At 40.8% G+C, this 15,518-nt stretch overlaps 1 protein-coding gene across 3 annotated transcripts in view; it reads left to right on the forward strand.

Moving 5' to 3' along the window:
- Positions 1-12,945, forward strand: part of ENOX1 (ecto-NOX disulfide-thiol exchanger 1) — a 366,224-nt gene extending 353,279 nt beyond the window's left edge. For all 3 annotated transcript variants that reach the window (XM_074299169.1, XM_074299168.1, XM_074299167.1), the window contains one exon: positions 12,605-12,945. In XM_074299169.1, coding sequence (XP_074155270.1) covers positions 12,605-12,736 — 132 coding nt within the window. In that variant the 3' untranslated portion in view covers positions 12,737-12,945. The remainder of the gene's footprint in view (positions 1-12,604) is intronic.
- The last annotated feature ends 2,573 nt before the right edge of the window (positions 12,946-15,518 follow it).

Raw genomic sequence — 15,518 nt, forward strand, 5'->3', positions numbered from 1 at the left:
TATCATCTCAAAGTTAAGACTTTTCTTGCTTTCCTGACGTCCTTGAATTTGCTTTCTCTTCCAACGCACGGGGTCCCGTAAGCATAGTGAGGAAAGGTGGCCGTGCTATGGGAAGCCCCATGGTGCCCGCAGAAGCCCTGATGATGGCCAGAAGGCAGAGCTCTTGCCCCACTTAGCATAAGCAGTACATTGTGATCTGAATTGTTTCCGAGTCCTGTTTACCTGCAGGCTTCATGCCACATTGTGATCCAGCTAGAAAGCAGGGTCACTTATGAAATAAAGTCACTTATGAAATAAAGAACCGTGAACATTGGACCAGGAGGAGGAATGGTTCTTAAGTGGAAGAGCAGTAAATCATCCAAGCCCCTGAGAGGCTCTAAAGAAAGAAGGAGCTGAAAAAGAAGGGAGGGGATAAGTCCTCCAGTTATGAACTCTGAGAGCAGTGGGAAAATCCTGAAGAAGCTGTCTGTAGAGAAAGTTCTCCAACTGAAGCGCACCCTGAGAAATCTCCCCCCATTCTGAGAGTTTTCACTGCAGTCCTAGCTAAAGCCCATTCAGGTTCTGTTTTAATAGACGTCATCTTGAGCCATCAGGTCTGATCTTCTACTTTAAAGAACAAAGTCTAGAACCCTCTGCCATTATGGACAAGGAAGAATTTTCCTCAAGACTAAAATCCCTGATACTTTGGTTGGTGTGGAATAGAATAAGATGAAATAAAGGGCTTGCCTTAAGGACCTGACAGATTGGAAACCTCCTTGCTTGGGAGGGAGGACATCTGGGGCCTTTTTTGGGACCCCGGCCACACACCCCCTATTTCCATGGTGACATTCTTGTTATCGCAAAGTTAAGACTTTTCATCCTTGAATTTATTTATTTGTCTTTTTCAATACAGGAGGTCTTATAAGCATAATAAAGAAAGGCCATTTTTCTAGGCCTCAGTTTCCTTAGCTGTAAATTAAGGAGTAAATTTTCATCCCTCCTCATTGCCAAAATTCAAACAAGCATTTGAATTATGTTTCCTGTATCCAGAGGCCATATTGATGAGGTAAATACCTAATGATGAGGTATAGACCTCAATAGGATTAAGTGAGGTCTAGCGGGAGCAAGAGTCCCCTGTAAATGAATGTACAGGCCCGAAAACCTAGATTGGTAAAAAGATGTTTATTGCAAGGTTTGGAAGCAAGGTTAAGGTCTGGTTAGTAAAAGGAAGATAGAGGAAGATATACGCGGCGGGACGGAGAGTCTCTGATGCAAACATCTTGGCTGGCATCTTTCAACTCTGACCAAGGATGATTCTAGCTTTGCTGTTTTTATCTGCTTGAAGGGGCATATGGGCGGAGCCCGGGTTGATTCCTGGTGGGCTTTTCAGATAAGGAAGAAACTGTTTTGGGGAAACCTGAGCAGATAGTGGGGGTTTGAGAAAATCTAAGCCAGCTCAGACAGCCCAAACTGGTATGACAAGATCTTGTAATCAAAGATCAGTCCCAAAGGAAGTTGTAGATCAGACAAAGAATGTTAAAGGGGGGCTACGCCCGCATCAATATGATACTCATCTTGGTGTCTGTCCACAGCACCAACCATAATGCTAGATATATAGCATTCTCCAAAAAATGTTCATTGATTGACTAAGCAAGAATTTCATTCCCTTTTGTTTTGGTAAAATTATGAGAGCTTCTACTTTTTTCTATTAATCTAGCACTTAGCATAATGCTTATTGCATATTAGGCACTTAATAAATGTTGGCTGAATTGAATTACTAGCATTTTCCCTTGTATCCTGAGCCTTTCTTTTTTATATCCATTTAATAATATTTTATTTTTTCTAATTACATGTAAAGATAGTTTTTAATATTTGTTTTTATGATTTTCATTTCCACTTTTCCTCCCTCCCTGTCCCCATTTGTCCCCTCCCTCTCTCCAATTTGGCAAACAATCTAATATAGATTATACATGTACAATATTAAACATATTTTCACATTAGTCATGTTATGAAAGAAGTATCGGAACAAAAGGAAAAAACCAGGAGAAAGGGGGGAAAAGTGAAAACAGAATATTTCATTTTGCATTCAGACTCCATTCAGATGTGGATAGCATTTTCCACCACGAGTTTTTTGGAATTGTCTTGGATCAGTGCATTGCTTAGTAGAGCCAAATCTATCAAAGTTGATCGCGTATAGAGTTCTTCTGATTCTGCTGAACCTTTTTTTTTTCTTATTTTCCTGGAAATGCTGAAAGAGAATAGAAGCATTTATTAAAGGGAAACAAAATAATTTTTAGCAACAAAAATTATTAACCAATGAATCCACTTTTCCAAGAATTTCAGGGACTTTGTCTCTTACATCATTGCTGTAAGTTTGTGTGTGTTGTGTGTGTGTGTGTGTATGTGTGTGTATACCACAATGGGTAATATGCAAGACTTCTGAGTCTGGAGGACCTAAGTTCATTTATTAGCTGTGATATAATGGGCAAATCTTTACTTATCTCCCAGCCTCAGTTTCTTCGTCTATAAAATTAGGGGATTGGTATCAGTGGCCTCCAAGCTTTCTTCTAGCCCTAAATTTATAATCCTATGATCATTATATTTCCCCCCTCAGGAAATAATTGAAATCATGGTTTTTACTTATATTAATGGTAGCGTGGTAGGGAATCTGCTTTCTCCACTCTTATTCTGCTCAATAGATACGTGGCCCATTTTTAGGCAGACAGCCTTTGTGCAGTTTTCTCCATCAATCTCTGGAGATAATAAATTCATTTAGAATTAGACCTTAGAAACCTGGTCTCCAGCAATAAGATTAGGTTAAGTGACTTGTCCATGGTAATGCAGCAATCTGAGATAACTGAGGAGATGATAACAGATCTCCCAGGTGCCCTCACTGAGTTTGTTACCTGACTGAAGATGAACTATAACCCAGGATAATCTCCAAATGCCATTTCTAAGCCATTGCCAGGGATCTTGGAAAACCTGTAGAAAATAGACAAAATGTGACAGGAATAGAAATCAACAAATGACCTGATTTTCGAAAAAGGAGAAAAAAGATGGGAGTCTTTGAATTTGACTTTACTTCCTAGCAAAATTCTGGAATACATTATTTTAAAAGTAGTTTATGAGCACTGAGAAAGGGAAATAGTCATCACTAAAATACAGAATGTGTTTGATTTAAAACAGATCAAAGCAGACTATTGTTATTTACTTTTCTGATAAAGTTATTAGACTGGTAGAAAACACAGAATACTTGGATTTCAGTAAGGTATTTGCCCAAATCCTTCATTAACAAATTAGGTATAAATACATTTTTCATGAAGCTTGTTGATAAATTAGAGGAATAAGGGCTAAATGGTAAGATAGCTAGATGAGTTTATAATTGTCTAATGACTAGACAAAATAGTCCTGTGATTGATAGGCTGGTGACAGTATGGAGGGAGGCTTCTCACCTAAGAATTTATTCATAGGGGCAGCTAGGTGGCGCAGTGGATAGAGCACCAGCCCTGAATTCAGGAGGACCTGAGTTCAAATTTGGTCTCAGACATTTAACACTTCCTAGCTGTGTGACCCTGGGCAAGTCACTTAACCCCAGCCTCAGGGGGGAAAAAAAAAAGAATTTATTCATAGCTAGGGTCTTTTTTAGCCTTTTTTTTTTTTTTTTGTAAATTACTAAGATGCTGATATATCTCGCTTTCTCCAATTTGAGAATGGCATAAAGTTGGGAGGGATCAGTAATACATTGGATGACAGAATTGGGGTCCCAAAAGATCTAAGATAATAAAATTTGATAGGGATGAACATAAAACCCTCTATTTTCAAAAAATAACTGTACAAGTACTGGTTTGGTAAGCAACAGTTCATTTGAAAAAAACCTTGGAAGTTAATGGGATTTATAAGCTTTTGGTGTGGGATAGTAAACTCCCCTTCAAGAAAAAAAAAGAAGAATTAATACCATCTTGGGCTCCACATAGTTTCCAGAATGAAAGAACTGATGTGACATCTTCACTCCGCCCTGCTCAGACAGAAAGAGTACATTTCTACAGGTCCATAAATTTGCCTGCTAAATATTTGAGGTAGGATTTTGAACTCAAGCTTTCCTCATTCTATGTCCAGCTTTCTCTATCCATTATACCTTCCAACTATCTCATATTTGAAATGTAGTTGTATACAAAGCAGTAGACTAATTTTTCCTGCCCTCAGAAGGCAGAACTAGGAAAAATAGTAGCTGCAGAGGTATATTTGAGCTTAATATGAAGAAAAATCTTTGAATTACTTACTCAAAACCTTCAGATGGGTGTGATGAGCTGCTTATAGAAGAGAATGTGTTCCATTCTCCCCCGGATCTTTAATTAACCACTCAACTTCTGACTCTAGAAAGGGTTGGAAGTCAGGTTTGAACTCAGGAAGACGAGTCTTCCTGACCCCAGGTCCAACACTCTGTCTACTGTAGGTAGAGAATCCTATAAAATAAGGGTTTTGTGGGACTCAAATGAGATGAAACTCAAGCGCTTTTATGTAAATGCCAGTTATCACCATCAGTGTCATTGTCAATAGCCTTCACTCCCGTGATGACTTCCTTCCCTGAGCCTTCCAAGCAATATTTACAGAGCAAAAAGGGATGTGCTGGTAAAATATTTAACAATCAGGTTCTCCCAGTTGGGAGAAAAAGTATCCTCATGCTTTTAAATTCAATCTGCAATATTAACATATTCTTAAATCTGGATGATCAACAGAACAATAAAGCCAGCACTGATTTGTAGCCATGGATGATTTCTGAAATATAAATGCTAACACTGAAAATTTAACAGTGACTGGGCAAGACGACTGGAGCTGGCTCCACTCTACCTTTATATAGAAATATCAGTTAAGAAGATTAGGTATAGAGAATGTAGTGAGAGAAATAGAATTGCATGAGCAAGAATTGGACCATATGACTTCTCGAGTGCCTTATTACTCAGGACTTTCTGTAATTCTATGGTTTCATACCTTTCCTCAGAGATTCTGTTGGGTGATTTCATCTTATCTCAGATTGGCACTTAAATTTTGGAAGACAAGCAGGAAATTGTCCCCTGAGGCAGGAAGAGCCTAATATTTACTTCTTCTCTTCAGTTCTTTTTTTTTTTTTTTTTTTTTCCCTTAGTGAGTTGACCACAGTATGACTATAATATGCCCTCAGAATATACTTTGGCATAAGAAAAGGGCTTGGCAAATGTTTTAGTGTAACACTATCGGCTGTATTTCTATAGACAATAATAATGTACAAAACACAATCCAGGTTTCCTTTTCCCTTTTTTATAGCTGAGTAAACTTAGGCTCAGCAAATTAAGTGACATCTCTCCCATAATCACATAGATAGCATGTTATGGATCCAAGATTTGAATCTAGATCTCTGAAAAAAGTGCTTTTTACTACCTGATATTGTTTCTTCGTATTTCTGGTATTTACCATAAAGGTAAAGGGCTGGCTACTATCCATAGTCCTTTAAAGTTCCAAAACTTATTAGTCTTTCGTCATAGAGTTGTTCAGTTGTTTCAGTTATATACAAATTCTTCAGGATCCTCATTTTACAGATGAGGAAACTGAGGCAGACAGGGTAAAATGACTTGGTCAGAATCACTCACCTGGTAATGTTTAAGGTCAGATTTAAACTCAGATAGTAGATAAATATGGGGTTCTGTAGTCCCTTCATCTAAGATCTTTAATGGCAAACCCAGGACAGAACCCTATGTTCCTATGCTAATGATCAAGGCCCCATTTTCTAGTATCCAATTCATGCAGCCATTGATTCTCCCATCCTAAAATATTCTATACCAGGTGAGCTGCTCAAATTCTACCCAACGTGTGTAAGGTTAATCAGAAGGAATTGATTGATGGGGCTGTCGCAGGTAGTCTTTGTTACAATAGAGTATTTTTCTAGGATATTTACTTACTCATTTAGAAACATGTAGCATGTGTCAAGTAGAAGCAGAGAGTTAACCTTGGGGACTGGAATTTTAAGTACTGCCTCTGAAAAGATACTGGTATTGCGACCCTAAGCAACCTAAGAGCCTAAGGTCCTCAGCACTGAATTACAGGTGTGGGCCAGCTGCCTGTGGCCCCACAGCACTCCTTGGTCACCTCAGCCCAGATTAACATGGAGTTTCTGGCTGATTTTAATGTGTGGATATAATTTATATATACATGTTCAAAATTCAATCTGTTCAAACCTGGCTTCAAACGCTTACTAGCTGTGTGATCCTGACCAAGTCACTGCCTCCCTCGGTTTCCTCATTTATAAAATAAGCTGGAGGAGGAAAAACAAATCAGTCCAGTGTCTTTGCCAAGAAAACCCAAATGGAGTCATGGAGTTGGATATTAGTGATTAACAGCAGCAACTGCGTCAACAAAACCATGAAGCCAGGACTGGTCTCTATCCCTTTGTATCAAGTATTTTCAAAGGACTGTACTGGTCCCTTGGGGGCATATAAAGATAAATAAAACCTGTTCCCTAATCTCAAATAGATGGGATAAAGTGTGTATATAAATTTTTTTAGGATTTTAAAAAAATAATAGCTTTTCATTTTCAAAATATATACAGAGATAGTTTTCAACATTCACCCCTGCAAAATCTTGTATTTCAATTTTTTCTCCCTCCCTTCCTCTCACCCCCTCCCCTAGACAGCAAGTAGTCTAAAATAGATTAAACTTGTGCAGTTCTTTTATACATATTTCTACAATTATCTTGCTGCACAAGAAAAATCAGATCAAAAAGGGGGAAAAATGAAAAAGAGAACAAAAAGCAAGCAAACAACCACAAAAAAGTGAAATACTATGTTGTGATCCATACTCAGTCCCCACAATTCTCTCACTGAGTGCAGATGGCCCTCTCCATCACAAGATCATTGGAACTGGCCGAATCACCTCATTGTTGTTCCACCAGAGTTGATCATTGCATAATCTTCTTGTTGCTTACACAAATAATTACAATTAAAAACTATGATTTTAGTGAATAGCAATAGGACATAGTAGCCAGAGAAATTCTGAAAGGTAGTAATAATGATGCTTTTACTAGTAGTTTCATAGGGTGGTTAGGAGGAAAGAATTTGGTCAACCACATACATATATGTAGATATATAGATATATGTGTGTATACAGGTATATTGCAGAGGGGTTTGATAGGGCAGCTAGATGGCACATATATGGAACACTTTGCTTGGCGTCAGAGACCTGACTTGAAATTCAGCCTCATACATTAGCTGTGTGACCCTGGACAGCTCACGTAATAGTGTTTACCTCAGTTTCCTCCTCTGGAAAAATGAGCTGGAGTGTATTTATATACATGTATGTGTATATATAATGTGTTTAAAGATTGTATATTCACATATTGTACAAGGATGTGTGTGTATTATACATGTGTGTATTAAGTAGTTATTCCTTTTATAAAAAAGCCTAGCTTTACTATATTTATATTATATTATTTATTATTTAACCTGTCATAATAGATAGAGATGTGACCTTTAATTCAGGAAAATTTTGTAGCCCTGGAAGGACAAATAGGAAATGGCTTTTTAAAATGCTTGTTGATAATCTTGATCTTAGACAAAGTTAAAACTAAAATAAATGTAATTAAAAGAGAAAAAGTAGGGTATTTAAACCATATGTCAGCCATATTAATCAATATAGTTTTAGATCATCTAAAATAACTAGATAGTATAATGTTGGCATGTTGCTGTGATGTAGGAAATGATGCATTTGTAGACTTAGAAAAAATGTGGAAAGGCTTGGACTTATGAAGAAAAATGTTATCCACCTTCAAAGAAGCACAGGTCAAAAATGCACAGTGGGTCTTTCACAGATGCGTATGAATGTATGTGTGTTTATAGGTTTATGATTATAGATATCTTTGTATATATATATATATATATATATTTACATATGACATACAGATGTGTATGTGTGCATTGTGTGTATAATTATATATATAAATATACACTTGTGTGTTTGTATCCATGCTTAATGATGGCCTGGGGGGAGAAGGGGGAAAGAATAAAGTAAATAGTATGCAGCAGAGAGCAAAAGAAAACTTACCAGGAAGCAAAGATGGACAGTTCTGAACACAATGTGTAGTGTGTATTGTACCAGCTTTCTTGAAATGGAAATTAATTGCTTTATATTTTGAATCTTCTCTTATGTTCTGCTGTGCACATGGCAGTGTTTTGGTTGGTTTTTTTTTAACTTTTCCTATTTTATATTTAAGTTTAAAATAAATGAAAAAGGAAGAAATGGTTGTTGAATTGAATTGAATATGGTGCTAAATTATGCTATAGATATTTAGTACAATAAAAATTAGAGAGAAGACATTCATGATTGCATTAATGATAGAATCAGGGATTCAGTGCACACCCTAGAAATAACCTCTTTTCCTTAAATAATTCCCTTTTCTATGGCACTTTAAAAATTATGAAGTACTTTCCCTATAGCAACCTGAGGTAGAGAGTGCCAACATTTAGTGGGGGGGTGGGGTTATTATTGTTGCTAATCAGCATTCCATCAATATGGGAGCCTTTGAGAAGAGCTGACAATTTCATAATACCTTAGTGTTTGCAGAGCACTTGGCGTTATATTACCTCGCTTGATCTGATCCTCACACCTGCCCAGTAAATACTGTTATTCTATAATGAGAACATGGACGGAGACACGTTAATCGACTTCCCTAGGGTCATACAGTTGTCTCCTGAGCAAGAGCAGCACTTGGGGCTCCTTGGCTGTTTAAGAGCAGTTTATTCACTATAATACCTGGTGATTCTGGGTAAGGAAAGTCTTCTCTAACTACTGGTAACTGCTTAGCATCTTGTAAATAGTAAGAGTAATTTGGGCTTGTGAGCTGACTTGCCCAGGTTTACACGGTCAGTGTGTTTTAGAGTCACAGCTTGAATGCAGATCTCCCTAACAGAACTTAGTTGTCCATCTGCTAGAACAGGTTCCCTTTTATACTGGGAAAGAGATTCTGTCATGTTCTACCACCTGGAAGGTATCAGAGGCAGGACTCAAACCAAGGCCCTCACTACCAAATCCACGGTTCCTCCCGTTCCACTCGACCATCCACCCCCTCTCCTTCCAGCTCCAACTAACGGTTCCCAGGTGGAAACCCCAGAGCCAGCAGGGCAGAAAGCAATTTGTACAAAAGGGAATTGTAACCTTGAACTTGGCTTCTCCCAGCCCAAGCCGTGGCCTTGTCGGACCCAAAGCCAAAGGGGAAGGCTCATTTTATCCGGCTTCCCCTGCCTGCCTGCCTGCCTGACCTGGGGAGATCAGCCAGATAAGCTGGAAACTAAAATTGATTTATGTCTGCTCATGTCAATTTGTACATGTACCCAGAGGCCCTGGGCGAGCAGGGTTGGGGGGAAGAGGAAGGTTCACTCGATAAATCAAAAAATAAACCAAGCAGATCTTGTAAAATACCTCTGTGGCGTTTGTGCCACAGAAGCCCAGGGAAGCAAGAGGCGTCTCAGTTACAAAGAGTCTGAGCCTGTGCCATGGTTTTATTTAAAATTATAACTGATAAATCTGATCCAAATCACCGATGCTTTGTCTTGGGGAATTTTAAAGTAAAAGGGGGGGGGGGGAAATCACTGAGAACATCAAAGTTGGTACAAGCGAATGCCATGAACAGCTTGGAACAAATACTGACTAAATGAGAGAATGATTAAAAACTCATTTATGACAGAAATCTGGGCCTCCTCCTCCTCACAAGCCGAATGCACAACATGTAGAGGAAGGGGATTGCAGGGGCACCCAGCACCCGTCTCCCCTGAATCAAAGGGTGACCTCCCCCTCCTAGAGACGCTAAGACGCCCGTCAGACCGTGTATCATAGAGGAGGGAGCTGGGACCTGCAGACCAGGGTCCTCCAGGGGTCTTCCAGGAGGCCCGAGGCTGCTGTTCCCACAGACTCCAGTGGCCTTGAGCCAGTGACTGGCAAATTATCGATGGGGCGTAAGGATAAGAGGCATTGGGAAGAGCTCCAGCCCTGCTCAGATAAAGAAATGGCAGCTGGGGGGCAAGAAAAAACCCAGAAATAACGTGTCAGAGACAGGGAGAACCTGAGAGAACCTCAGTGGTCGGGTGAGGTGGGTACCACGAAGAGAGCCGGGTTCAGATGTGGCCTTGGACACTTACCAGCTGTGCGGTCCTGGCGGGGTCCCTTCTGTTCTCCTCAGTTTTCTCATTTGCAAAAAGGGAATAATGATAGCGCTTACTTCCCAGGATTGCTGCGAGAATAAGATAAGAGTTGTAAAGTGCCTGACACAGAGTGGGCTCTAAATAAATGCTAGATAGCATTATTGTGATTATTATTTATTATTATCATTATCTTAAGTGGTGATACAATGCTTTAAGATTTGCAAACACCTTCCATATATTACATCTGAGGCCTACTGACTCTCTGGCGTTTCCAAAGGAATGATGAAAGCATTTTAGAATGCCTTGGAATGGTGGAACTCTGCAGATGGAAACAGAAGCAGAGCTTTGCAGAAGGAGCCCTCCATCCCCTGGGCCAACCCTGCATTTTACAGGTGAAGTCGCTGACTTCCAGCAGTGGTCTATCATTAATGGGCTCCGTGAAGGGTCAGAGCCAGGGACTTGACGAAGGTCCCACCTTTGGGGTGGCAGAATTGGGGGCCATGCTTGTATTAGCTTGGATAAGAGGAAGGCTTTTCCATCTGCTGTTTCTAATTCTAAAGGGCGAAATGAGCCGAGTGAGTGGGACCAGCTGAGGAGATGATCCCCACTTGCAGGGAGTCAGATCAGTAATCATTTACCGAGGGCACGCTGTGCCCCAAGCACTGTAATAAGCACTGAGGAGAGAGCAAAAGGCATTGCCCCTCCCCTCAAGGAGCTTGGATTCTGATGGGAGAGAGACAACATGCGGTCTGAACATGAAGGTAATTTTGGAGAGAAAGTTCTCCCTACGGGCCGTGAGGTTTTAACCAGGACTGGAAGGAGTTCGGGAGGCAAAGATGAGGAGGCACGTCACTAGAATCAGTCACTTACATTAAGTGCCTACTGTGTGCCAGCACTGTGCTGAGTGATGGGGACACAAAAAGAGGCAAATAACAGTTTCTGCCCTCAATAAACTTGCGCAGAAACAACTCTACACAGGATAAATTTAGGAAATACTAACGGAGGGAAGGCATTGCAACTAAGAGATTGGGGGGGGAGAAGGATCTGTCCAGAGTTCATAGAACCCTAGAAAGAATCACTTGATCTTTGTATTCAACCTGTCATCAAAAAACATATCAAAAAGGTTTCTAAGTGTAATAGTCTATTAAATATATATCTGGGAATGAAAAAAGAGAGAGAGAGATTTGGGGAAGGTGAAATTTTATATGGGACCTAAAGGAAGCCAATGAGGTCAGTAGTCACAGTCAGAGAAAAGAGCCTTTCAGGCCTGGGGGGCAGCCAGGGGGTGCCTGAAGAGACGGGGGACTTGCTGGAGGAGCCGCTGGGAGCCACCGTCGCCGGATTAAAGGCGTACGTGTGGCAGAGTCAGGTGTAAGAAGACTGGAAAGGTAGAAACGAAAATGGAGCATTTTGTGTTTTCTCCTGGAGGCGAGGGAAAGCCAGTGGGTTTAAGTTGGGGGAGATGTGCTCAGACTTCTGTTCTTACTTTAGTGGTTGAGTGGAGAACGGATGGAGTGGGGACAGACTTGAGGTTGGGAGACTCCAGTAATCCAGTCAATCGTCCAGGCACGAGATAACAAGGACCTACACCAGTCCGCAGCTGTGTCCGAGGAGAGAAGGGGTTTAGAGGAAAAGGGCTTTACAAGCGAGCTCCGGGCTGGCAACAGCTTGGATTTAGGGAGGGGGTCGGAGGGGCTGGGAGGATGGTGTCCCCGCACAGTAACAGGTAAGGTAGGAGGGGGGGAAGGAGGCTTAGGGGAAGGAGGATGGCTCGTGTGAAAATGCCCAGTGACCCTATGCAAGGTCTCATCCGAGGAACAGTAAGGAGGCCACTGTCATGGAAGGAAGTTACAGGTGAGGAGAAGGAAGGTAGCGGGCTTTATCTTGGGGATGATAGGGAGCTGCTGAGCTTATTGAATCGAGGGGGAGGGAAGTCACACATCCAGAGCATGCTTTAGAAGCCCAGTGGAAGCTCCCGAGGGGGGAGAAAAGCTATCACGGTCCAAGTGTGAGGGGAGGAGCTGATAGCAAGCCAACAGCCTCGGATCTCTTAAAACTTTAGCTTTAACCGGATTCCCTCTAGTCAGCCACAAAGACTGACCCACAGCTGTTGTTAGGGAATAATGAATTAGAAGGCGCGTCATAGAGTAGAAAGAATACTTCCTTTGGAACCCAAAGAACTTCGGTTCAAATTCCCCCTCTGACGTCATCAGTGTAACCCTAGGTGAACACTTATCCGAGAGATGGGGTAGCTCTTCTGCCTCCTCTTGGAGGTTCCCTCTCCTTCTGGACCTCTGAATTAATGACATATTGCTTTAGAGGAAATGGCCCGAGAGCCTGGAGATGGGCGTGCTGTCTGTCTAATTGAAGAATAAATCCTTAACTCATCACTTGCCTTCCTTCCATATTAATGAGATCAAGAGACCCACTTGCTACAACCAGTTTTCCTCCTTTTCCCGTAGATATCGGCAAACGAAATAGAGATGCTGTTGATGCGGCTGCCGCGCATGTTTAAGCAGGAGTTCACGGGCGTGGGAGCGACACTGGAGAAAAGGTGGAAGTTCTGTGCCTTTGAAGGAATTAAAACCGCCTGACTGAACGGCGCGCGCCCTCTTCTCGAGAACCAACCATCGTACCACGGGGCAGGGAAGGAAGCGCCAGCGGGCGCTCCTGGGAGTCGGCACCTGGCGTTACATTTGCAGAACCGTCAGGGCCTGATTTTAGTTCCATCTGTGGCGTTCTCTTGTGAGTGGAAATGTATTTGTGCACCAGTTCCTTAAAAATAAATTTTTTTTAAAAAAGTTTCTTACTGTGACAGAGCCGTTTCCTATGAAAGCCAAGCAATGAGAGCGCTTTGGAAAACCGGTGAGGTTTTCAGTCTGCAGCATCTGGGTCAACCTCAGTGAACAAAACATTGGAGGGAGACGTGGACTGACCACGGTTGTTGCTAAGCTACCCAGAAATGTAGATGTAATGTATAGTTGAGCTCATTTAATGACCTTTCCCTGGAAGTCTTCTCTTTCTGTTAGAGTACATAAGTAATTTTGCAGTGAGGAAAAAAACATACCAAAAGAAAACTTGAATATGTGTCCTAATAGTTAATGTATTTTGTAAATTAAGTTATATGCTATTCCAGGGACTTCTGCCTTATTCAAAGAGGCCTAAGATGTGATTGGATTCCTCAAGAATGCTCTATCAAGAATATTATTTTTCTAAGGTAACAGTTCTCCATCATAAGTTCTTTTAACATGGATTGCATAACAGTTTTCATAAACATTGTAAATAGAGGGGAAAAATACAGTGACCCTGTCTTGTACTTGGTATGTTACATTCAGGTTTATGCATCAAAATAAATATTCAGTTGCTTTACTGTTACAGATTTTATAGCAAAGATATTAATTTTTTTCAATAAATATGACTTCTGCCATATTGGTTCTTAGTGTTTCCTGTTTGAAAATGTGCTATTTCTCAGACTCAGTTGCTCAGCCCTGATCCCGATTGTAGCCCCTTCCCGTCTTGCCCATGAGCCCTGTTCTAAAGGAGATACCATTGGCTCAAATGAGAGAAAATTACATCTTTTAGAGGGGGAAGTGCCAAGATAGAAGATGATACATTTGTTAAATAGAGCAGATATTGTTTGAAAATATCTAGACTAAGCAGCCAGATTTAACCAACATAAATTTCACATTTGTTCAGTGGTTGTCAGATCATTACAATGCAACCAATTAGTCACTCTTATTAAGTCACAGATAACCCTTGTGTGCCTCACTTTGGGTAAGGGATCAAGGGATTCACCCTTAGCCCAGCACCTTAACATGTGAAGGCAAGATACTCATCAGCCTTCAATTCAACATTCCACAAATACTTGTGAAGCCACGTGCAAAGCACCAAAAGTGTGCAAAGAAGAATAACACATAATCCTAACTTCAGGGAGCTCCCAGTGGAGTAGAAGAGATATAAAACAGTGACAAGTTCCTAACAAAAGATAGAATGCAAAAGTGCAATAAAAAGATTTACAAATCAAGCGAAGGCCCTATTGTGGGGAAAAAAGAAAGATCGTGGGTCTTCCACAGCACCCCTAGCTGATGCTTGCCATCTGGATGAACTTATGTCAGCCACGGAACAACTCTGCGTCTCCGTCTCCTTGTCTTTAAAGTGGGGACGGTAATGCTTATAATCCTACCTCTCATTATACAGAGCACTGGCTTTTCGTCTTGAGATGATTTTAGAAGAAGACTTCTTCGGGGAGATAGGTAGCATTTGAATTTGAGACTTGGAGGAAGTTTAGAAGTTGAATAGAATGGAAGGAAGTTATCCCCAGCAGAAGGAGCACCAGGAGCAAGGGCGGAGGTGAATAAGGACAGAGCCCGAGATCCTGGAAGGCCAAATTATGGGCAATCTTGAATGTGGATTTCATTATCGGACCAATGTCCCTCTCTTATCTGTATAAAAACAATGAATAAGGACAATCTGAAAGGAACGGATTAACCTCCGAAGTATCACTTTTAAGACCACAACTGTAAATACCACTATAAATACAAACTGTATAAATATAATATAAAATATAATATCACTGTAAATACAAACTGTAAATAGTAATGCCTTCCTAAAGTATCTCCTCATATTGTTAAACGACATTTACTGAACTCTGATCACTGAATTCTTGTGTGCTGACAGTCACTAGCTACAAATCAGTCCTTCAGAAATTGAGCCCTTTAGAAAAACATTGACACTTTTGGCGACTAGTACTAGTTTTTAAGATTAGGAAGGAGGAAGAATTTATTGAGTACTAATTATATACAAGCTCCCGTGTTAATTACATTTTACAAATAATATCTCATCCTCACAATAACTCTGAGAAGTCAGTACTATTTAACAGTTGAGGAAACTGAGGCAAACAAGTTAAATGAATGCCCAAGACCACACAACCAGCAAATCTCTGAGAGTGGTCAAGTCATCCTGACTCCAGGCCCAGTGCACGACCCACGATGCTTCTTAAAATGTGGATTTCAAGCCCGTATGGGATCTTGTAACTGAACGTGGTACCCCAGAATCCATTTGCATACCTATTTTATTTATCTATATACCAGGGTTTATATCTCAGGTAGAAAAGGGTGGTGAGTGGAAAGAGTTTAAGAAGCTCTGCACTATGCCATGTAGCTCCCTAGGCTAGGGATAAGAATAGGGTGATTGCACATGAAACATCAAAGAGTCATAATCCTAAGTCATATTTTGCAAATGGTAAATGGAAAAGCATGCATTGAGTAGTGACCTTAGCTTGCTAAATGATTACCCACACAGCCAAAAATAGATGCTGTGGCTTCTAGGATGGCTCTGCTTACTGTCGGGGGGTAACCTGCCCCATGCTACTAAAGC

This window comes from Sminthopsis crassicaudata, chromosome 3 (genome assembly GCF_048593235.1).
Source record: "Sminthopsis crassicaudata isolate SCR6 chromosome 3, ASM4859323v1, whole genome shotgun sequence".
NCBI classification, from domain to species: Eukaryota; Metazoa; Chordata; class Mammalia; order Dasyuromorphia; family Dasyuridae; genus Sminthopsis; species Sminthopsis crassicaudata.